General features: G+C 47.1%; 2 protein-coding genes across 10 annotated transcripts; one reads left to right on the top strand and one right to left on the bottom strand.

Moving 5' to 3' along the window:
* The first annotated feature begins 8,267 nt into the window (after positions 1-8,267).
* On the top strand, positions 8,268-21,659 carry ZNF219 (zinc finger protein 219). 7 transcript variants are annotated; one of them, XM_051980390.1, is made up of 5 exons: positions 8,268-8,366; positions 18,040-18,125; positions 18,426-19,857; positions 20,132-20,263; positions 20,601-21,659. In XM_051980390.1, exons 2-5 carry the CDS (start codon positions 18,120-18,122, stop codon positions 21,212-21,214), a joined length of 2,184 nt encoding a protein of 727 aa, XP_051836350.1. In that variant the 5' UTR covers positions 8,268-8,366; positions 18,040-18,119; the 3' UTR covers positions 21,215-21,659. The 7 variants fall into 7 exon arrangements, with proteins under 7 accessions (XP_051836350.1, XP_051836353.1, XP_051836354.1 ...); XM_051980393.1 differs by lacking the exon at positions 8,268-8,366 and adding an exon at positions 12,867-12,934; XM_051980394.1 differs by lacking the exon at positions 8,268-8,366 and adding an exon at positions 13,045-13,177.
* TMEM253 (transmembrane protein 253) lies at positions 8,327-18,990 on the bottom strand. Of its 3 annotated transcripts, none has more exons than XM_051980397.1 (7): positions 11,368-12,108; positions 11,030-11,148; positions 10,219-10,329; positions 10,070-10,126; positions 9,714-9,824; positions 9,437-9,583; positions 8,327-9,094 (listed from the first exon to the last, which is right to left on the bottom strand). In XM_051980397.1, the coding sequence occupies exons 2-7, from the start codon at positions 11,132-11,134 to the stop codon at positions 9,023-9,025; spliced, it is 603 nt and encodes a 200-aa protein (XP_051836357.1). In that variant the 5' UTR covers positions 11,135-11,148; positions 11,368-12,108; the 3' UTR covers positions 8,327-9,022. The 3 variants fall into 3 exon arrangements, with proteins under 3 accessions (XP_051836357.1, XP_051836360.1, XP_051836359.1); XM_051980400.1 differs by lacking the exon at positions 11,368-12,108 and adding an exon at positions 10,464-10,643 and having other exon boundaries at positions 11,030-11,128; XM_051980399.1 differs by lacking the exons at positions 11,030-11,148; positions 11,368-12,108 and adding an exon at positions 18,904-18,990.
* Positions 21,660-22,081: the final 422 nt, after the last annotated feature.

The raw sequence follows: 22,081 nt of genomic DNA, 5'->3' as shown, positions 1-22,081 counted from the left end.
AAAAAAATGCAAAGGAAGGTGGCCTAGCTATACTATATATATCAAACTATATGATAAAGCAGCAATCACCAGAACTATCTGGCACTTGCTGAGAAATAGAATGATGGATCTCCAATAGGTTAGCTACACACGACACAGTAGTAAATGATCATAGTAATAATGTTTGATAAATCCAAAGACTCTGGCTTCTGGCTCAAGAATGTACTTTTTCGATAAAAACTTTTGGGAAAAGTTGTAAAATAATAATGCAGAAATTATGTATAGACCAACTTACACTATATATCACGATAAGGTACATAACTTTAACAGTGATACCATAAGCAAATTAGGAGAGCAAGGGATAGTTTACCTGTCAGATCTCTGAAGAAAGAAAGAATTTATGGCTAAATAAGAAATAAGAGAGCACTGAGAGACATAAAATAGATTATTTTGCTTATATTAAATTAAAAAGCTTTTGTAAAACAAAACCAATACAACCAAGATTGGAAGGAAAACAGAAAGCAGAGACACAATTTGTACAGGAAGTGTCTCTGATAAAGGCCTCCTTTTTCAAATATATAGAGAAATGAGTCAAATTTATAAAATCAAAGCCATTTTACAGTCATATTAAAAATGCTATAAATCACTATTGATTAAAGAAATGAAAATTAAAACAACTCTAAGGTACCACCTCATACCTATCAGAGTGACTAATATGACAGAAAAGGAAAATGATAAATGTGAGGATGTGGGAAAATTGGTACATTAATGCACTATTGGTTGAGTTGTGAACTGATCCAACCACTCTAAAGAACAATTTGGAACTTTGCCCAAAGAGCTACAAAACTGTGCATATCCTTTGATTCTGCAATATCACTATTAGGTGTATACTCCAAAGTGATCATAACAAAGGGAAAAAGACTTACATGTACAAAAATATTTATAGCAGTTTTTTGTATCTGTGTGGTAGTAAAGAATTATAAATTGAAGAAATTCCTATTAATTGAATGATTGAACAAGTCATAGTATATGAATAATGTGGAATATGTGGCTATGAATGGAATACTATTGTGTTATAAGAAAAGACAATGAATTAGGATGATTTGAGAAAAACCTGGAATAATTAACATGAACTGATACAAAATTAAGTGAAACCAGAACACCGTACACAATAACAGCAAAACTGTTCAATGATCAGTTATGAATAACTTAGCTCTTTTCAACAACAGAATGATACAAGACAATTCTAAAGGACTCATAATAGAAAATACTGTCCACATTAAGAGAAAGAACTAATGCAAATTGAATGCAGATGGAAGCATACAATTTTCACTTAAGTTTTTTCATATTTTCTTTTGGTTTATTTCTTCTTTCACAATATGACTAATGATGTTTTATATAATTGTACATATATAACCTAAATTAAGCTGCTTACCACTGTAGGGGAGGGGAGAAAAAAATTTTGAACTCAAAACTTTAAAAAAATGAATATTTTAAATTGCTTTTACATGTAGTTATAAAAAATACTATTAAAACGAAATATAGTTCAGAGACAGAATTAAGTTTGCCAGTACCAACTAGCTAAGAGGTAGATCTACTCTGTATTCTAAAGAGCTTTGCACCTAGAGCAAAGAATCTCCTTGTAGAAATAGGAAGGTTTTTTTTTTAGCCCACATTATGGAAGAAAAAGACAAATTATTCATTGGAGGGAAAAAAAAAACCCCTTCCTTGATTTTGTCCCTAGGAAGTATTCTCCCATCCTCATGAGATGATTTTGTTAAGGTTGTTACTAAATTTTTTTTGAAAGAACTACTAAAAAGAAGCCACTCAGATTTAAGTAAAAGAGCATGTATAGCCCACTCTTCCTATGAGGAAGAAATGGCACCCTGCTTAAGAACACTCTAATTAAGAAACCTGAAGCCGGAAAGAGTAAGGTTCCACAACTTGGCAGCAGCCAGCTCTGCTGAGCAACAGCAATGTGAGAAGACTATGGAAGAATCAGTTCTATTAGTGATCCCAGCATTAGGGTTGTCGTTTTCAGAAACCACCTTTCAAGACCAATAAAATGCCATACTCACACATCAGCATAGGGCACTGTGAGTGCCATGTGAGACCCATGGAGAGCAGGTGCAGTTGGAGCAGCGCTGTGACATCCCCAGAAAGCATTAGCCATCCTGCAGCATGGGAAATGAAAATGTCTTAGGCAGGACTGGGCAAAGAGCTATCACAATACTTCATTGCTTCCATATTAAGGTGACAATTTGTTCTTGCAGACATTAATTGAATGCAAACTTTGGCAGGTCTTTCCAAAGAAGAACACCTTCAAGTTCAGATCTGTAGATAGACCATTTTTCTATCATCTTAAGGAAATGTCTAGCTGAGTACAGAAAGACTCTTCACTACATTGACCTCCAGGTGATAATTCAAGGACTGAGAGAGCAATTAATGAAGACCTTGTATCTACATGAAAGGAGGGATTACTCATACCAATATGGGTCTTTGAAGTATTAAAATATAAACATAGCCAATTAATAACTGCCTAGAGGGTAGGAAGACTTTGAGAAATGGAAGCTAGAATTTAGTGTGAAACTCGCACTTGAGTATCAGGTTTCTGACCACATTATAGCTATGTTATAAACATCCTGCCAGAGTCCCTCACAGTAGGAGGAACAGCACTTACTATATAGATTGAGTTACTGAACTTCTACCTATATCTGGACTGAAAGACCCCCCTGTATACACCTGGATCTGGACAGCCCAGAAGCCAGAAGATGGCAGCAGAGGACATAACCCAGAGATGGAAGCAAAGAAACTGCTTTTCTGGAGTGAGTAAGCTATTTCTAGTAGAATCCTTCCCAGAAAACAATAGGACCCAGTCTTAGTCAATGAAGCAAACTTTGAGAGCTGATTCTCCATGGTTTAAATGTGCTCATTTAAATCAGGAAAGATTAATGAATAAATAAGGAATACCAATCAATGGGATAGTTCCTACAAATGTAGGACTTTGGGATTCTCTAGTCCAGTGTGAGAATGTGAGAAAACTAAAGCCCAGAGAATTTAAGTAGTTTGCCCAGATTTGCACAAGTAGTTAGTGACAGTTGGACTACAACCTTAGTCTCCTGATTCTAGAGGTCTCTCTACTATATCACATTATGACAGCTCCAGATCAAATCTGGACTTGTATAAGCTCTTGATCGTATGTCTTTTTTTGGGAAATCTTCCCAATGATGAGTAAGAGAAAGAAGTTAGTGATGATAAATATGACATCATCAGGGCTTTCATTCATAGTCATTCCTGTGAGATGTCAGTTGGTCAGCAAATAGAGCAAAATATCAGTGATCTCCACAGAGCCTAATATATTAAGAAGGTTGTTACATTGGATGATGAAAGAAACATAAATAGTAGAGGACCATGAAAAAGAAGGCATCAAGGGATTTTTTAAAAGTCAAGGATCTTCTAGGGTAAAGCTTCTTAAATTATGGGATATAGGGATCACATAATATGTGTTGGCAAAATCATAATTTATTATAATTATATATTATAATTTATCATTACATAATATATCACATATATAATTATATAACATATTTTAATTATTATTATTATTACAAATGACAATTTATTATGCTTGAATTTTATACCTATTTTATTTATCTATATACCCGGGGTCATGTAAAAATTTCTCAGGCAAAAAGGGGTCAAGAATGGAAAAAGTTTAAGAAAGTCTTGGTCTAGGAAAGAAAGGGAGCAATGTGGTAGCTGGCAACAACAACAAAAAAGAGATACAGCTGAACTGTTCGGAAGGTAGTAGAGAGGTCGAGATGAACTTAAAAAGTTGTGCAGCTAGCAGGAAGCTGTCAAGGCAAAAGTACTCAATTTTTTACATCCCTTGTAGTTTTCAGTGCCCCAAGTACAATTGTATAGCATTTAAATTTTTGAAGTACTTTCACATAATTTTCACACAATTTCATCTTCACAGGACCCCACTGTGGTTGAAAGAGAAAGTATCATTAATACCATAACTCAGTATATTTAAAACGAAACAGTATCTTTTCCCCCTAAGTTCTTCCTTCTTTTCAACTTTCCTATTGTGATTGAGAGCAACCCAGATCACAGCTAGATATTATCCTTGATTCCCACATCTCCTCACCTTACCCCCAACCCTCTCCAATCTATAGGTTAAGTCCTATTGGTCCTTTATTCCCAGCATCTCTTGTTCACACCTTCTTCCCTGACCCTGCCACCATCCTGGAACATGCTCTCATCACCTCATACCTGGACCATTACAATGGCCTTCTGGTTGTTCTACCCTCCTCAAGGTCTCTTCATTTCAGTCCCTCTTGGTCTCTCTACTTTCTGATCCACCTTCCACTCATTTGTCAAAATGGTCTGACTCAAGTGCAATTCTGACCTTCTTGTTGTCAAATCTGACTCTTCATGACCCCATTTGGAGTTTTCTTGGCAATGACATTGGAGTAGTTCACCATTTCTTTCTCCAGTTCACTTTACATATGAGGAAACTGAGGCAAACATGGTTAAGTGACTTGCCTAGAGCATTAGTGAGTGTCTGAGGTCACATTTGAACTCAGGTTTTCCAGATTCAGGCTCAAGGGCACTCTAATGCACTTTGACACTTAGCTGCCCTAGTTCTGACCATGTTATCCAGGTACTTAATTCTGGTGGTTCCCTATTTTCTCTAGGATTAAATATGAAGCTGTCTGTGATTCAAAGCCCTTCATAATCAGGCACACTTCCTTTCCCGTCCTATATCTCCCCTCAAGTGCTCTATCATCCAGTAACAATGACCTCTTTGTTGTTCTTTTTACAAAACACTCAATCTCTCAACTCTAGGTATTTTCTCTGGCTGTCCCTGGAAACCTCTGCCTTTTCATCAATACCTCCTGACCTTTCTCGATTTGTTTAAGTCTCAGTTAAAATCCTAACTTTCACAAGAAGCCTTTCCTGATGCCTTTCTCTCTGTTGACCATCTCCTATTTTTTTTTTTTTTTTGGTACATATCTTATTGGTATTTAGTTGTTCATGTTATCTCCTACACTAGATTGTGAGCTCCTTGAGAGCAGAAACTATTTTTTGGCCTTTCAGCTAAGTGGTGCAGTTGATAGCTCATTAGGCCTATACTTAAGAAGATCCCAGTTCAAATCTGGTCAAGTTTTGTGATCCTGGGCAAGTTTGTCTCATTTCCTCATCTGCAAAATAGGAGAATAGTAAGAGCACCTACTTCCTAGAGTAAGGGTCAAATGAGATAATTGTAAAGGGCTTAATACCGTTCTTGATATGAAGTTGATAGCTTGCTGACTAAATTTCCCATATAAGGAAACTAAAACACAGCATGTGACTGTATTTGCACTGGTGAAGTCTTGCCTGGAACTGGTCCCTCCATCAGCTAATCAAAAAAATAAGCATTCATTAAGTGCATACTATATGCCAAGTATTTTGGGAAGTGATGGGAATGAAAACTCAAAAATAAGATTCCTTTCTTTTATAAAGCTTGTATTCTTTGAAGGAAATAAAATGCCCTACAGAAAGCTTCTAAAGTTATTTTCCCCTAGGGTTTGGGGAAAGGCCCAAACAACTGTGGGGATGAGGAAAAGCTTCAGAGCGTTGTGCAAAGACATGGAGATGGGAGGCTAAATGTGTATATGAGGAACAGCAAGCAATCTGGTTTAGCTGGAATGTAGTTTGTGAAAAGGAGCAATGTGTAATAGAAGCCAAGAAAGATGAGCTGCAGCCAGACTGTGAAGGGCTTTGAATGTTCAACAGAGCACCTATGTCTAAGTGACTCCCAGATCAGTGCTCTTTTAATAGGTATGAGCAAAGTTCCCTTCTAAAATTTAATTCAGTGGTTCATGTGACTAAACCACAACTAAACCACAGTAGAAGCAGATGGGAGTATAACTATAAGAATGAATGAGCTCCAATTGCTCATCTGCTCACAGCAAGTGATTAACTCTTTGTTTTCTCTGAAGTACATTTGGAATCATTTCATCCCAATATTGTGATGATCATGGCATGTTTTCCTGGCTCTAGCCTAAGTTTTACTAATTCTTTACCTAATCAAGATCTGCAGCTCTAGTTTAAGAGAATTTTCTACACTAATTTGATGGCATCATTCTTGGTTTTCTTGGCCACCATTTAACATTGCAGATATTATTTTTTTCCTGCTCTTTTCTTTCCTATAGAGAAATAATCTCTCTAGATTCCCAGAGATCTGAAAAAACAAAAACTTTTTTTTAAGGGCAAGCCCTCTGCTCCCCACCTCCTTCCTCAGCTTTTCTTATTCACTATCTTTTCCGTAAAAGGGATGTGTATGTGCTGTATCCCATTCAGCAGACTCTCAGCTCCTTGGGGACAGACATGGGCTTGTTTTTGTCTTTGTGCCCCCAGTAATCTAGTCAAGTAACCTGCAAATAGAAATCACTCAGTTGTTTACTGTGTAATGGAACTGACTGAAGATTATTCCAAAATTGGCTAGGAGATCACTCTTATTACCAAGGTGCCATGAAAGGGGAGTCTCAATTGTTGGACTACTGGGATTCTGGAATATATGACAGCCAGTTCTTGGGCTTTAGCTATTTTGTTGGTAAGGAGACACTACTCAGTTAATTCTGTTCTTTCATTTGATAATAAATGAGATAAAGGGTGACTGTGATTGCCTGAGAACTCTAGCTGATGACTCTCCCCAGTTATTCCTATACTGATTGCCACCCTACCCAGAATGTTACCTGACTTGGCTGAAACTTCTAAGGATGAAAATGAGATAACTTTTGTAACATTTATTTTGAAAACAAAGTATTATGTGAATTATTATTTGCACACATAATGTGTGCAAAGCACTGTGTTGAATGTAGCTGGTAAAAATAGAAAAATAGGTTCCCTGTTCTCCAGGAGCTCACATTCTAATAGGGGAAACAATACATTCAGAAAGTTCCAGTTGCAAGTCAAATCGAGAAGTCCCATAGCCCTTAGGGTGCAGAGGTGAAGCATCTGGTAAAACCGTCTCTTTCATGTCATTATTTAAAATCACTATTCCAGGGCTCTTGGGTTCAGGGTCCTGAGCTGTGCCTGTCGGGTTTACCTTTTATGGGTGGGGCAGTGCAGTCATTTCAGCAGCCTCCGACTCTGCTTGACCCCATTTGGGGTTTTCGTGGCAAGGATATTGGAGTAGTTTGCCATTTCCTTCTCTAAGAGATACATATACACAGGTAGAAATAACACAAAGTAGCGATGGGGGTAAAAGCAAAGGAAATCACTGTTCAAAGGGCATTCCAGCAGGGAGAGAACACGGAAAGCGAGGGGTGGGGGTTGTCGAAGAAAACAAGATGGGAGAGTGGCATGAGAACAGAACCTAGAAGGAAGATAACGAATCTGAGAAGCGGAGATGAGGGAGTGCATTCCAAAGTACGGGATGACGGCCTTCCTGAAAGCAGGGAGGCGGGAGATGGAGTGTGCTTTGACTGTGATAGGCACAGGAGATTCAAAAGCCTGGCGCTTGGAACGTCTGGATCAAAGGTCGATTAAGGCGGCCAACCAGAGCCAGGCATAATTTCGTTTCTGCAGGAGGGGGGAGGGGGAAAGGCTGGAAAGCGAAGTGGATGGGGGTGGTGTTAAGCTTTAGATAAGAGTGTCTAAAGACCTTAGCTGAAAACCTCACTGTCTCAGTTTTTTTATTTGTTAAATGAAGATTTAAGATATCCGTACTACCTGCCTCCCAGGGTTGTGAAGAAGGCGCTACATAAGTGTTATTATTTTATCAGACATGTGGAGCTAAGAGGTTGCTCCCCTCATCTGGCTCCGTCCATCCCCTCCTCGCCCCATCCATCCCCTCTTCCTCGTCCAGTCCATCCCCTCCTCGCTCTAAGACGGCCCCACTTTGACCCAGGTACACTGCTTGAGGCATCGCCAATCCCTTTCCATCCTGCATCTCGTGGAGGGTGGGGTGGGGAGGCTTTATGCCTTGCAGTTGGAAGAAGCGGTAGGGTAGGGATAACTCCCCAAGGGAAACCCCAGCTCGGCGGCCGCGGCAAAGACGCCCCTCCTCCCGCCGCCGCTTCGCGGGCAGACGTGCTCCCCGCGCCTTGGCGGCCGCGCTGTCTCTCGCTGCAGCGCCCCTTTGGGATGCAGCCACTTCTCCGCCCAGATGCAGGTCGGATCCACGTCAGCTACTCCTAGCCCCACACCTCTTACCCCCCTCCTCCCGCCTCGCCCAGCTTCTTCCGGCTTATTGGTTGCCTGGACCCTAGGGAAGTCTGCGCGAACCAAGTGGATGGACCGAGATGGGCAGATCTCTAGCGCTGCGCGTCACTCAAGGTATCCATATCGCCCCCAGTTGCACAGAGAAGGACCTTTATTTCCCAGCATGCAAAGCGGTAAGGGCATCTGCTGGGATTTGTAGTTCTTTGCATTCTTTCTTACCAAAGGACTGGGGAAGTTGCGGCTGATGGGGGAAGGTGTTGAATTGTAGAAGGCTGGAATGTGATGAATGGGATAATGGAGCCCGGCGGGAGGAATTGGCTGGAAGAATGGATGAGGATAGAAGGGAATGGATGGAGGAAAAGGGATAGATTGAGAGCCGGATGCATCAGACTATGGTTGGTGGAGGGATAAATACATAAACTGGAACAGCAACAGGTGTGAGGGGAATTCAGGATTCAATAAGGGACCTTTCGCAGGATGATGAATTGAGGCAGTTAGCATCATCCCTCTGAGGAAGGAAAACTCAGTTTCAAGAACATATCTGCCTGGGTAGGGGAAAGGGAAAAGCCCGTGCCAACGCTTGAGCCAAGTTGAAGACGTGGTCACCTCCCTAGGTGACATTCCTGTAAGTCTGGTTGGATTCCAACCTCCCAGGCAAAATCGGTTGCAGAAGGAGATTTCAGGGAGCTAAGATCCGGGGTGTGGGGAAGCAGAGAAACCATTCCTCTTCCCTTCCCCTGGCATCAGTGTCTGTACAGGGTGCTCAAGGACCATTTGGTTCATCCTTAAAAAGCATTCTAGAAATACTCCTCTGTTCCACTTTCCTGATTCATTCATTTGCTGCGCAAGCTGTAGAGGGAATAGTTTCAGTACCTTTAACTTCTTCCATTTCTGATAGGCCCTGAAAGGTAGACACAGTGGTGCTTGGTCAGGATAAGAGCAGCTGGTAAGGGGAGAGAACTGAACTAAGAAGCTGGACCGAGCAGCCCTCCTGCTTTCTCTATTTCTTACTCAGAAATACTGGCTGCTTCCAACCCTCTCCCTTCCCCCCAAGTTAGATGCATCATGGCTGGAACTAGATAGCCAGACAGTGATGGATTAGGACTGGGAGGCCCAGACTTTTCCTGCTCCGGTTTTGCCACCCTTCATCAAAGTCCTGCCCAGAAGCTTATCCTTTCCTCTTAAATGTCACTAAGCAGAAAAAAGCATTCAGCTGCCACATCATCTTCTTCAGATCTCGTACCTCTTGTAGCTCCTGGTAGCGCAGTCTCCGAACACCACAGCATCCTGGCTTTCTTTGGCTCAGCAGGAGAAGGGAAAAGGCAGAGGCTAGAGCTCCGCCTAGGATGAAGGCCTCTGCACTCAATTCCAGGATCAGCAAGCCAACCCACTGCAGGCAGATGGAGTCTGGGATGGTACTTGCAGTTTCCCCTTTCCACTGAATGACTCTCCCTGCCCCCTACTCCTCCCAGCCTCTCTTCTAATCACTTTTATTCATGTCTTTTCCCCTTTCATGGTACCTGGTAGGAAGTTGATAGTACTGGACCCAAGGCCAGCTTCATTCCCTGGACTGCCACCACCACAAGTCCCAGGATCATTCCAAATAAATTCAGTATCATCATAGCTCTCACCTGCCAGAGAGTGAATTTAATTCTATCCTGTCCAAGACAAGGAGCAGATCACCCAGCCCAGATTATATGGCCCACCACTTTCTCCCTATCTTTAACCTTGAGTCTTTACCCCAGCAATCTGTCTCATTCTTTCCTCTTAGCCATCTCTACTGAGAAATAGAAACACTGATTTCATGGATCTCCTCCAAGTTTAGTCATGAGCCCAATGGTATCTGGAGAATTCTGTGATCAGGACCTCTACTCACCTTCCAGAGGCGGGGTGTTCTTCGAAGTTCTAGTGTCAAGATCCCAGTAAGGAGACCCTGAAGGTTAAGAATGGTTAATGTTGGGTTGTTGCCTTGGTATGTAGAGGGATGACTCCTTGAACTTTCCCCTCACACTCCCTGGGTCTCACCGAAACTCCTGGCCACAGGGGTAGTGCTACATTCATGTGGCAGTCTGATTCCAGGCAAGAAATGGAAACAGCAAAGGATACAGAAGCCACTGCCATCCAGAGTTGGCTCACCTGATTTGGGAAGGTAAGGAGAGGACAGATAGGGTTATAACATGTGGTAGTTTTCACTTTGTCTGCTTTTGTGCTCTTCATAATAATAGCTCACATTTATATAGTAGTTAAGGTTTGTCAGATATTTTACTTACATATTCCTGTGAAATAGTTTTTTCCCCTCTATTTTATAGATGAGGAAGCTGAAGCGCTCAGAGGGGAAGTGACTTGCTTATTATCGCACAGCTGAGTTGGAGCCAGGTCTTGAATCCACATGCCTTAACTACTGATCTAAGGCTCTCTTTTCACTGTACCAAACCCAGCCTCTCTCATTCCTGAAGTGCAGGTAGAAAGAGGGGGAAGGGTGTAGTGGGGAAGAAACCAGGAGAAAGGAAGAGGAGAGTTTTTTCCCCTGCATTTTATAGATGAGGAAGCTGAAGCTCTCGGAGGGGAAATGACTTGCTCAGTGTCGTACAGCTGAGTCAGAGCCTGGTTTTGAATCCACATCTCTTAACTACTGATTAGGGCTCTCTTTCCACTCTACCACTGTACCCAGCTTCTCTCATTCCTGAGGTGCAGGTAGAAAGAGGGGGGAGGGTATGGTGAGGAAGGAATCTGGAGAAAGGGAAAGGATAGGTGGAGTAATTCTTGGGGTGGGGTGGGGGACACTATGTAGGGAGTTGTGGAGGGAATGAAGGAGTTGGGGGCTATCTAATCTCACCGATAACACCAGGAGACGTCCACTCTCTCTGTGTTGGGCCCAATGCCTCAATTTTTCTTCCCGAACTTGCCTCTCTTCTGCAGGCAGGATCTCTCTCTCCTCCATGACTTTGCTGGAACCTAGAGGGACCTCACAGCTTTAGCCCCAGGGACATGAAACTGTTCCACTCTACTGGGCCCAGGGTCATCTAGATCAGAGAAGTTACCCCTTTTCTAGGTTAAGCTTATAGAAGGACAAGCCTTGCTTGTCCCTATCCTTAGCCTACTGCCTCAGCCACCCATCTACTTAGTTTCAACCTATAATTGCCTCCGGGAGTAAGTTCTCTGACTCAAACATACCGAATCGGGTGATTTCTTCAGATAGGCAGGAAACAGTTGGCTGTTCTAATAATGTAGATTCCAGGGAATGAAAAGTTTGAAGAACACTCCTGTCCCTTCATGAAAGGATTGTCAAGGGCAGGGTGGGGCCAGGGTAAAAGTTCTTATGACTTGCTGGAGGGAAGGGAGATAACTAAGGTTCGGAAGTCACAAGCCTTCCAACAGATTTCCCTGGCACTAGAGGTCTCATATGCCTCCATTTTTATTTTCTATATATTCATCTCCCTAGTCAGTCTCTCTTCATCTCTATTTCCTCAGTCCCCATTTTTCCAGATCTCTAGATCTGTCGTCACCTATTAGCACCTATCTTCTCCATGAACTAGACTAGAATTTCACCTCACAAATATTATGCTTATTTTCTCCCTCTTTCTCACTATTTTCTGTCCTTCTATCTACCTAATCGAAATAAGTAGGAAAGGAAGCTGTTTTCTCCACTTCTAGATTCTTTCAGGAACATGACTTGAGTAAGTACCCCATATTGGAGCCAGGCTAGTCTGCTCAAACCTAGATTTTGGATTTGTGTACTTACTGTTCTTGCTTTTTCTAGTTCTTCCCAGATAAAAAAATCTTATTATAATAAAATGTTAGGGCTAGAATAAACCTTAAAAATCATCTAATTCAACTCCCTTCCCACCCCTCTAATTTTGCAGATAAAAAATCTGAGGGTCAGAAGGGTTAATTCATTTTCCTAAAACACATAGAAAGGAAGTAATAGAGTAAAAACTGGAATCCAGAACTCTTGGTTTTCAATCCAATGCTATTTATTTCAACTAGCTGCTTCTATTGTTTTTTCTCACCACTACCATGTCTTCTCAATCTCAGTACTTTACTGCTAGTTTTTACTCCCATATCTTCTGTTTTCACCTTCCACCATTCCAGACTGAAAACACAAGCAGAAGATAATATTCACATTGTGGCCTATGTCTGTCCTTTATTGGCAGTTTTTTCCATCAGGTCCTTCTCCTTTCCTCCCCTCTCCCTCCGCCTCCTCCTTTTCCTCCTTTTCCCATTCCCTAGTCCTGGAACAACTATCCCTCACCACACCTTATTCCCAGGCTCTTTCTTCTGTAGTTTCAGTGTGATGTTTTCCCTATAGTTCAAAATCCTGGAAAGATTATGATTGAGATTGGGCACCTGTTTGTGGGGCTGAATATGGGGACGTAGGGGCGAGAGGAGGTGGAGAAAAGATGTATAACTGCCTGCAGGGTAGTAATATGTAAGTATGATAGCTGTGTTCAGCTCCTCAACGGCCTAGAATTGCGATATATGAGAATCACACTGGGACCAATACCGGGAGGACAGCCATTATTACAACATTTAATAATAGCTTTATAAATATAACCGTAAACTAGCTATTATATTTTTTAACTTTGAAGGTTACCAAGGTGTGGTTGGAGGTTGGTGATGGGTACAAAATATAACCACTAAAACGCAGTTTTAGAGGGACTAGATTAGACACACGCGCGCGCGCGCACACACTCTCACACTTATACACTATGCAGATAAATGATGAGAAACTAAATGCCTGGTAAGGGGTAGTCTTGCCGGGATACAAGGCGGGGGAAGGGGGGGGGGAGGTAAAGAGGGAGCCTCTGTGTGTGTGTGTGTGTGTGTGTGTGTGTGTGTGTGTGTGTGAGAAAGGCTGATGACCTTTAAAAAAAAAAACCTCATCCTTTGAGCCTTATCACCTGGTCCCTCCCCAGAAAGGCGCCCCCATCTTCCAACCTCACTCCATCTCGTTCGCTCCTGGCTCTCTTTGCCCAACACCGAGGTGCTTAGCCCTATCTCCCCAGTCCCTGGGACCCCGCTCTTATTCCCGCTCGGCTCCTAGCCCGGCCGCGCCGCCCCCCGCATGCTAATGGCCGGGGCCGCCTCCTGCCCCACACAATGCGGGCCAGGGGCGGGGGCGGGGGGACCGAAGGAGGGGGAGGGGGCGGGGGCCGGGCCCGGCCGGGGGCGGGGGGGCCGGGGCCCAGCGCATCTCCCCCGGCCCCACGTAACGCTGACGCCCGCGCCGCCGGCCCGCCGCCCGCCCGCCCGCTCTGCCGCCGCCCCGGGCTCGTGAGTAGCCTCTCCCCCCCTCCCGTTCTCACTCCCCCCCCACCTCATCCGCCATCCCGGCTCCCGCCCCAGGCCTCTTCCTTACCCCCCCCGCCGGGGGGGGGGGCGCTCCCCGCGCCCAGCTCGGAGCAGGTGCAGGGGGCGGGGGCGGGGGAGGGGCGCCGGCTCGGCCCCGAGCAAACTTCGCCCAGAGCTCCCAAAGCGGGGGCCGGCCGGGGAGGCCCGGGAAGCTGGGGGCCCAGAGAGAGGTGGGGTCCAGGTCCCGGCGGCGCGGGGAGCGGGGACCCAGGAGGAAGGGCCAGGCGAGGGGGAGCGAGCGTCTTTGTAGGGGCCCGGAGGGGCGGGGAGGGAAGAGGAGTGGAGAGGAGCCGGGGGCGCGGGGCTGGCGGGGTTGGGGAACCGGGGGTTGGAGGGCGATCCGGGGCACAGGTAGGTAGGGCCTGGGGTTAGGGAGGGGGTGAGGATCCGACCTCTCCGCTCTGGGATGTGGGGGTGGGAGGGAAGAGATGGGGGTGGGGGAAGGACTGTTTCTCTCTGAGTCCCAAACAAAGTGTCACAAAGAGCTCGGCCCGCCGGCAGCCGAGGCAGCGGCTGAAGCTCCGCTTTTGTTCTCCTGAGATGGGCTAGTCGAGCCCCTGGCTGCTCCCTCCAGGAGTCTGTCCCCAATCATTTTGCCCACCTCTTCTCCTCCGTATCGGTTTGGGGCGGGGGTGGGGAGATCCCTGTGTGAATCCAGCCTAATTTGCCAATCCAATTACTGGCAGGGCAGCAAGGAGGCTCTTCCCCCCAAAGAGCGTTCAGATTTCCATCCGGGGGCTGGGGGCTCCCATCTAGGGGATTCCTGCCTAGATATCGTCAGCTTTGGCTATAGAACCTGGGGGTTTCACTAATCTCATCCCCTGCTCAATCAGGCGGCCTTGTGAAACCACCAGGAGAGGGTCATGTTGGGGTTTGGGTGAAGGCCAAGACTCTGGGGCATTTCCACTGATTAGCCTGAAATTGGTTGGGCAAGTAAGTATACTTTACTCCCTCCTGTCCTGTTTAGGTCCCAGAATGAGGGCCTACCCCAGAACAGTGAATTTGGAAAAATAGTAGCTTTTACTCTATAACTGGAGATACTGAAGCTGAGTACCCCTATCTTGAGGGGTGCCAAAGCCTTAGTTCATTGGGTCCCTTTAGTCACACAGGTTTAGATGATCTGAGGGGGAACCATGGTACTGCTAGTGGACTGGGGTGGTCTATAAGTCCTTGGACTATACTTCCCTCCACCCTACCTTCTCTGTAAGTCCTATTGTAAGCAGTTTGGCCTCAGCAATACCTTTCAGGAAGATTTGGGCTCTTTACAGAGAGTTCAAGTTTTTAACATGGAAGAATTAGATATATGTGTTACTGGACCATAAAAGTACTATTTTATTGTGCACTTTGATCCTAAGGGGTCACTGGTTGGCAATGCATAACCCACATAGTACAGGATGGCATGAGGGCCAATCTTGAGTGGCACTTCAGTTGGTCATTGTCTCATCTACCTGCTATTTCCTTATATTTGCTCTCTCTACCCATTTGTAATGGGAGTTGCCTGTCCTAAATCTCAAATCCCCCCTGCATTAGACTTGGGGGCCAGTAGGATGGCACATAATTTAAGTTAGTGATTCCTGCCTTAAGTCTCATATGACCTTCTTTAGAGTTATATGATTGAAAAAAGTTATGGATTGTCAGGGAATAAAAAAATTTATGTGTATTTGGAAAAGGTGGGGGTGGGGGTGGGAATGGAAAGTTGCTTTTCTGATCAGCATTGTATCAGTCATGACCTTTGAGTTTTGAATTAGTTCAGACTTTATGGGAAATACACTAGTCTGTTATAACTAGATGATATATCCATGAATCTTTAATGGGGCCTCAGGCCCTATTTCAAAGAATCTAGGACTCCTCCAATATAATTTTAGATTGGGATAAATCCAGAGGACCAGAGTATAGTGATAACTCATGGTATCAAAGTGGACCTTGGTTGGTTTCTAAGGTTCATTCCAGGTCACTATTTTCTAGGAGAATTTGATCTACTTAGAAGGATCCTCAGTGAATTCTAATTTTAGATCATTTAAGTGTTTATTTAGGTGTCTAATGGCTCTTTAATATTATGCTTAGGAATTATGTCCCCCCACTACCTTGAAGACAATCTTCTGTGATAATTTCTCCCAGGAAATTTCTCCCAGCTCTCTTGAGCTCTGGTCCTGGACCTAGACAGGAGCTCTAGAACCTTTTCAGGGTCTGGGAGGCATTGGAGAGAAGTTCATGAAACATCTATTAGTTAATGGGTTCTGGATATTCAGTATCCCCATCCCTAATATGCAAGTTTCTTTGAATATACAAGATTGGTTGTATACTAGGATGTTTTGGAATCCCCAAGAGAGCTCCAGAATGTGACAGCTTTAAGAAATAGATTCTTCAGTTACTGATCCCAGGATGTACAAACTGTAATCAGCAGGACATTGCTCCTCATATCTAGTAAATTAATGCAGTTTCACTTATTTTCCATGACTTTTTTTGTTTTTAATTTTCAGTGACATTGAGAAGTACAAAAGAGCCCCTCATAGTTGAGAGATGTCCTCTTTCTGTTTTCCAGTGCCCTTTATTGATGTTGAGAGGACAAAGATGGCCATTCTGATGTATGTCATTTTCTTTTCTGTGGTATGAGGTGGCCAAAGGTACCCCTCTGGTAGTCCATTGTACTCTCCATGGTACTGAATCTCACAATCACTTGATTTGCTTGTTCTCCCAGGCCCAGGAGATACTAACCATAGCTCTATTAAGGTTCTTTCAGGCTTTTGGTTCCAAGAAAACATATTTTTCCCCCATGATATTTCCAAAATTGGATGAGGGAAGATATGTTAATGTTTAGAGTGAGACACATTTCTCTGGGCTCAATGACCCACAGACTCCTTTGTCCTACATTACGCTAATAATAAAGCTCCCACAGCCTAAAGGGTCATAGATCCCAGATAACAGATGGAGGCTCAGCACATTCCATATAGAATCCCTGGACATGCAGGGTCCCTCCAGAGGTCATTATAATCTCTCCCTCGAAGCAAGAATAATCTTGCCCTGGTTCAGATAGACTTTCTTATTAATAAAGGTCAAAGGGAAGGACACAGCTCCATCTTCACTAGTAACACATTTCAGATTCACAACCCTCACTCCAAGGAAGTCAGGTTAAGTACAGTTCTGTGTAAAGGCAGGAAAAAAGACTGGGTGATTTCAGGTTATCTCTTCCACTTGTTTGGGCAATGCTGTATTTTGGTGTGGTCAGTCAGCATGATATAGCAGAGAGAATTTTGGCCTAGGAGTAGAGACCTCGGCTCTGTTTATCTTAATTTCGTGACCTCAAGACAAATCCCTTCACTTTTCTGAGATTCAGCTTCCTTAACTGCAAAATAAAGAGTTTGGACTAGGTGATCTTTATGTTCTCTTTCAGCTTGGAGATCTTGTGTTCAGTTTCTGATTCCTAATACTGACCTCCTTTGTAGGCTAGAGTGCCCCCTGACTTTTCTTTCAGTGCAAAGAGCTTCCTTGAGCACTCCAGCTAGGATGACCAGGCCTTGAAGTCTTATCCTGGAAAACTTTAACCCTTTCCTTTCCAGACCATGTGCTGGGCCTCTTGTCTGTGCAGATGGCTCTAGCCCCGCCTCTCTGCCCCACACTCTGGGCTGTGGAGCTCAGAGCCAGTGTAATCCTCCTCTTGTGTAGGGGAACCTCTCCCCTGCAGAGATAAGGAAAGCCTGGCTTGGAGCAGCCCTGGACAAAGGGGCTGTGAGGTACCATCAGGGCTCAGTCTCCAGGGTGCTAAAAGCAAGGGGATGGTTTTTATCAGGATTTCCCACTTTTGCTCCCTTTTCCCAGGCCAGAAGAACTCCTTTGCTCTCATTCTTCCCCAACGTTTTCCCATCCCTTCTCTGTTTCTGTCTTTCCCCCCTCATGCCCCTCCCCCTCTGTCTGTCTCCAGACTTGCTGCTACTGCTGCTGGGAGGTGTTTCTCTCCCATGCATGAATGAGTCTCTGTAATGAATGGAAATGAATGGAGCAGGAATCCAGGCAAAGGGAGGGGGAATGAGGGGGAAAGGCAGAAAGACAGGGTTTAGGCAATGGGAAGGGTAGACTTGGCCAGCATGATAGGCAGCGGCTAAAGAGAAGGAATGGATAACCAGGAAGCTAGGTAATTCCACTTGACCAAGGGAAATGCTCAGTCCAACTTGGCATATATGGGGGCATTATGAAGTCCACTCCCTTCCCCTTCATAATGGAAGAATCGGTACATGAGATAGACTCCAGGATAACTGGCAAAAGTCAGCAAGGGAAGAGTTGTGAGTTTAGAAATTCTCACTTATTGCTTGGTGGGGCTGGGGGATCAAGGGTTTCAATTTCGGAGGAATTAGAGGAAATCTCTGTGCCCCTCCCCCTTCAGTTTAGGAGAAAAGAAAGGATATCTATATTTGAGTTTTGGAGTGGGAAGAGTCTTTTGAATCTCTTCCACCTGGAAACCTATGGTCTCATATTGGGAATCTGGCTCTCTCTCTCTAGCCCCCTTGCCCCAGACGCTTCCACCAGAGGCTTTCCCTCCTCCCTACAATCCCTGGCACCAAAGAATGTGAAGTGAGTCCATGGAGGTGAGTGATGCCGTTGCCCCTTCCTAAAGCAATCCATTATCCTTGCTCCCATTGCGTGCCAGAGGCAAGAAGCAGAATTGGGGGTTGGAGATGTATGTGGAGACGGTGGTTGGTCGGGTTTTTTGGAGGGGAGGTATATTACTTTGCTTCTCTAATTCCTACCACTCTCTTCTCCCCTTGGGGCTCTGCTGTCCCTTGATCCTCCCTTTTCCCGCCCCCATAGTTCTTATCTTCCGGTTCCCCACTTCCCTCTTCCTTGTATCCTCTCTTGACCCGACTCCTCCGCTCCTGTCTTGGCAGGGCTCACGTCCTCGCTCCCCGGGCGGCCCCCTTGCCCTGCCAGCCTTCGACGGCGAGCTGGACCTCCAGCGTTACTCCAACGGGCCGGGCGTGAGCGGGGGGCCGGCAGGAATGGGAGCAGCTGGCTGGCCCGAAAGCCGAGGGGGCGGGCGGCGCTTCCCGTGCCCAGTATGCGGGAAGCGCTTTCGCTTCAATTCGATTCTGGCGCTGCATCTGCGGGCCCACCCAGGCGCCCAGCCCTTCCAGTGCCCGCACTGCGGCCACCGCACGGCTCAAAGGGCTTTGCTGCGCTTGCACTTGCGCACGCACCAGCCAGAGCGCCCGCGCAGCCCCGCCGCGCGCTTGCTGTTGGAGCTGGAGGAGCGCGCCCTGTTGCGGGAGGCCCGGCTGGGCAATGCGCCCGGGGCGCTCCTGCAATCTACGCCCTCCGCAGAGCTGCCCGCTCCGGCTCCGGCCCCGGCCCCGGTCCCAACTCTACCTGCCTTCCGTTGTCCCTTCTGCAAAGGCAAGTTCCGCACGGCCGCGGAACGTGAACGCCACCTGCACATCCTCCACCGGCCTTGGAAATGCAACCTGTGCAGCTTCGGGTCCAGCCAGGAGGAGGAGCTGCTGCGCCACAGCCTGACAGCTCATGGCGCTCCCGAGCGCCCCTTGGCGGCCGCCTCGGCTGGGCCTCAACCCCTCCCCCTGCCTCTTCCCCTGCCCCTGTCCCTGCCCCAGCCAGAATCCGAGTCGGCCCCAGAGCTCGAACCCGAGCCGGAGCCGGAGCCGGAGCCTGCCCCAGCTCCAGCCACCGCCCCCGAGGAACCTCCGGCGCCCCCAGAGTTCCGTTGTCAAGTCTGCGGCCAGAGCTTCACTCAGTCCTGGTTCCTCAAAGGCCACATGCGCAAGCATAAGGCCTCCTTCGACCACGCGTGCCCTGTCTGCGGCCGCTGCTTCAAGGAGCCTTGGTTCCTCAAAAACCACATGAAGGTGCACGCCAGCAAGCTGGGAGCACTGCGTGCGCCAGGGCCCGGCTCGGGTCCTCCTCGGGCCCCTCCCCCTCCTGACCTGGGCTTATTGGCTTATGAGCCCCTGGGCCCAGCGCTGCTGTTAGCCCCAGCTCCGCCACAGGGCGATCGAGGCGAGCCCCCGGGCCTACTGGGTTACCTGAGCTTGAGAGCTGGAAAAGCCAGGCCTAACGGGGAGGGCACGGAGCCAGGGGTTGGCCGGGGCTTCGGGGGGTTCCGCCCACTCCCGGCCCGGGAGCGTCGTCCCCGCCTGGAGGAGCAAGAGGAAGAGGAAGAGGAGGTGGTGGTGGAAGCAGAGGACGACAGCTGGACTCGGAGCAGGGCCCTTGGAGCGCTGGCTTCACTTCATAGGCGGCCAGGGGAAGGCTCTGGTCATCCTGCTCCTACTGCGGGGGGCCAACCCCGGTCTGCAGCCTCCCAGGGTATGTATATGTAACTAGGAGTCTGTGTAACCCCTGTGGGCCTGTACATCATCCTCTTTTTCTCTTTTTGCATTTCGGGTCCTTCATTGTTCCAGTATTTCTTAGATGCTTATTCTTGATAGCATGTTCCTACACGCAGAGCATTGATTCCCCGCTAGTCTGCCTCTCATTCCTTGACACTCCCTTTCCACTTATAGAGCCCCAATTTGCATTTTTTAAGTCCAACTAGGGAGATCTTAGCCTCTTAACTCGACTCTTTTAACATGTATTGCAGAAGAGAATGGGCTGTTAGTAGGGGGAGCAAGGCCTGAAGGGGGCCGGGGAGCCTCTGGCAAGGACTGCCCCTTCTGTGGAAAATCCTTCCGTTCTGCACACCACCTCAAAGTGCATCTGCGGGTTCATACAGGTGAGATGAGGGTTATCTCAGGGCTCCAGGGGCTGGAAATTATGCAGATTTTGAAAAGGAAAAGGAAAGCACTTGATTTTGGGAGGATGAGAAGTATCTCTTGCCCAGAAGTGGAGATGTCTGTGGCAGGCATTTTATGAGGGAGTCATAGTTGTGGGGGGACCTTAAAAAATGGGTGGGGGTCACTGGTTTGGGGTCAGTCCTGATTCCTTTAAGCCTTACAACTCCGAGGAGGGGACCACCCTGCACATTTTCTGACATGCAAGCCCATGAAAGGCAAAGATAAGGGTCTCTGGTGGGCACAGCTCTTCTCAACTAAATTTTCTGCTCTCTACAGGTGAGCGCCCCTACAAGTGTCCCCACTGCGATTACGCTGGTACTCAGTCGGGCTCCCTCAAATATCACCTGCAGCGCCACCATCGAGAGCAAAGGAGTGGGGCAGGACCCGGGCCACCTCCGGAGCCTCCACCCCCTCCTCAACGGGGCTCAGCTCCATCCCAAGGGGCCAAACCCAATCCTACGCCCCCAACCTGGGCGGAGGGTGCCATGAGCTCCCGCCTCCCTTCCAGCGCCACTGCCCCCTCCCGTCGTAAACCTGTGAGCCCCGGGAGGACCCTGCGCAATGGGCGAGGTGGTGAAGCTGAGCCTCTGGACCTGTCCCTGCGGGCGGGGACCGGAGGTGAGGCCGGGGCCGGGGGCTCCCTGCACCGCTGCCTCTTCTGCCCTTTTGCCACTGGAGCTCCCGAGCTCATGGCTTTGCATCTGCAAGTGCATCACAGCCGTAGGGCTCGGGGTCGCAGGCCACCCCAGTCTGCTCCTTCCCCTCCCTCCTCAGCTTGCGTCCTGTCAGGGGAGTTGACCCCCAGCCCTCCACAGGACGGGAATGGGAGCCCTGGGCTGTCCCGACAGGGGGAGGCTGCAGGGGCTGGGGTGGGAGGGCAGGAACGATAGGGAGCCCATTTAGGGGCAGGTAGACTAGAGAGAGCGCTCACCTTGAGGGAGCGGGAAATCACTAGAGGTAGTTGGGTAGGGCAGCCAGCAGGGGGCAGCTCGGAACCCACATCCAGTCCTCAGGCAGATCTGGGCAGAGCCGGGAGAAGACAGCCTGGGATGTGTGGGTTGGAGGGCGGTGTCCACCCTGTCCTGGGGAGAGTCACAGTGCCTTAGAGTGGCGGAGGTGGGGGGCAGAGAGCAGATTCCGAGGGCGGGGAAGGGGACCCGGTAGAGAGGGCCACCCCACCAGTCCTTGCTGGTCCATAGTCGTGAGAGTTTATTTTTGTACGAGGGGGACCGTCCCACCCTCCTCCTGTCCCTAGCAGGGGTCCTGTAGACGTTGCTATTTTTGGTACGATCCCCGCAGACCCGGTTTTCCCCAATAAACAGGTGTCTTAAGGCACTAGGCACTGTGTCCTTCTGTCGGCCTATGTCCTACTGTTTGTCAGTCAACTCAGACATTGTCCGTTGGACCCAGAGTTCCCTGGAAGCAGCCAGGACTACCAACAGAGGTGGGTGGGTAGAAGAGGACTTAAAAGGCAGCGTCTTACCCTTGGTGGTCTCACTGCCAGTCTATAAAGAGTTTCAGAGTCAGGTTTCTTGCACCAACGGCTTTTGATTTGTGATGGGAGTGTGGATGGCACCTGGCTTACTTAAATAATTCAGAAGAGTTATGATTTCATCCTTGTGGGTACTACCTTCAGAGGGAGATTGTAATCATTTCCATGCTTTAGTAAGTAGGTACTTCATGATTTGCAGTGACACCCTGCCCACCAAAATAAATCATTACCTCATAGTCAGTCTTTTTGTGATAAACCTCCCTGC

The sequence above is a fragment of the Antechinus flavipes genome, chromosome 2, assembly GCF_016432865.1.
Source record: "Antechinus flavipes isolate AdamAnt ecotype Samford, QLD, Australia chromosome 2, AdamAnt_v2, whole genome shotgun sequence".
NCBI lineage: Eukaryota > Metazoa > Chordata > Mammalia > Dasyuromorphia > Dasyuridae > Antechinus > Antechinus flavipes.
This window is presented reverse-complemented; position numbering and strand designations above follow the sequence as displayed.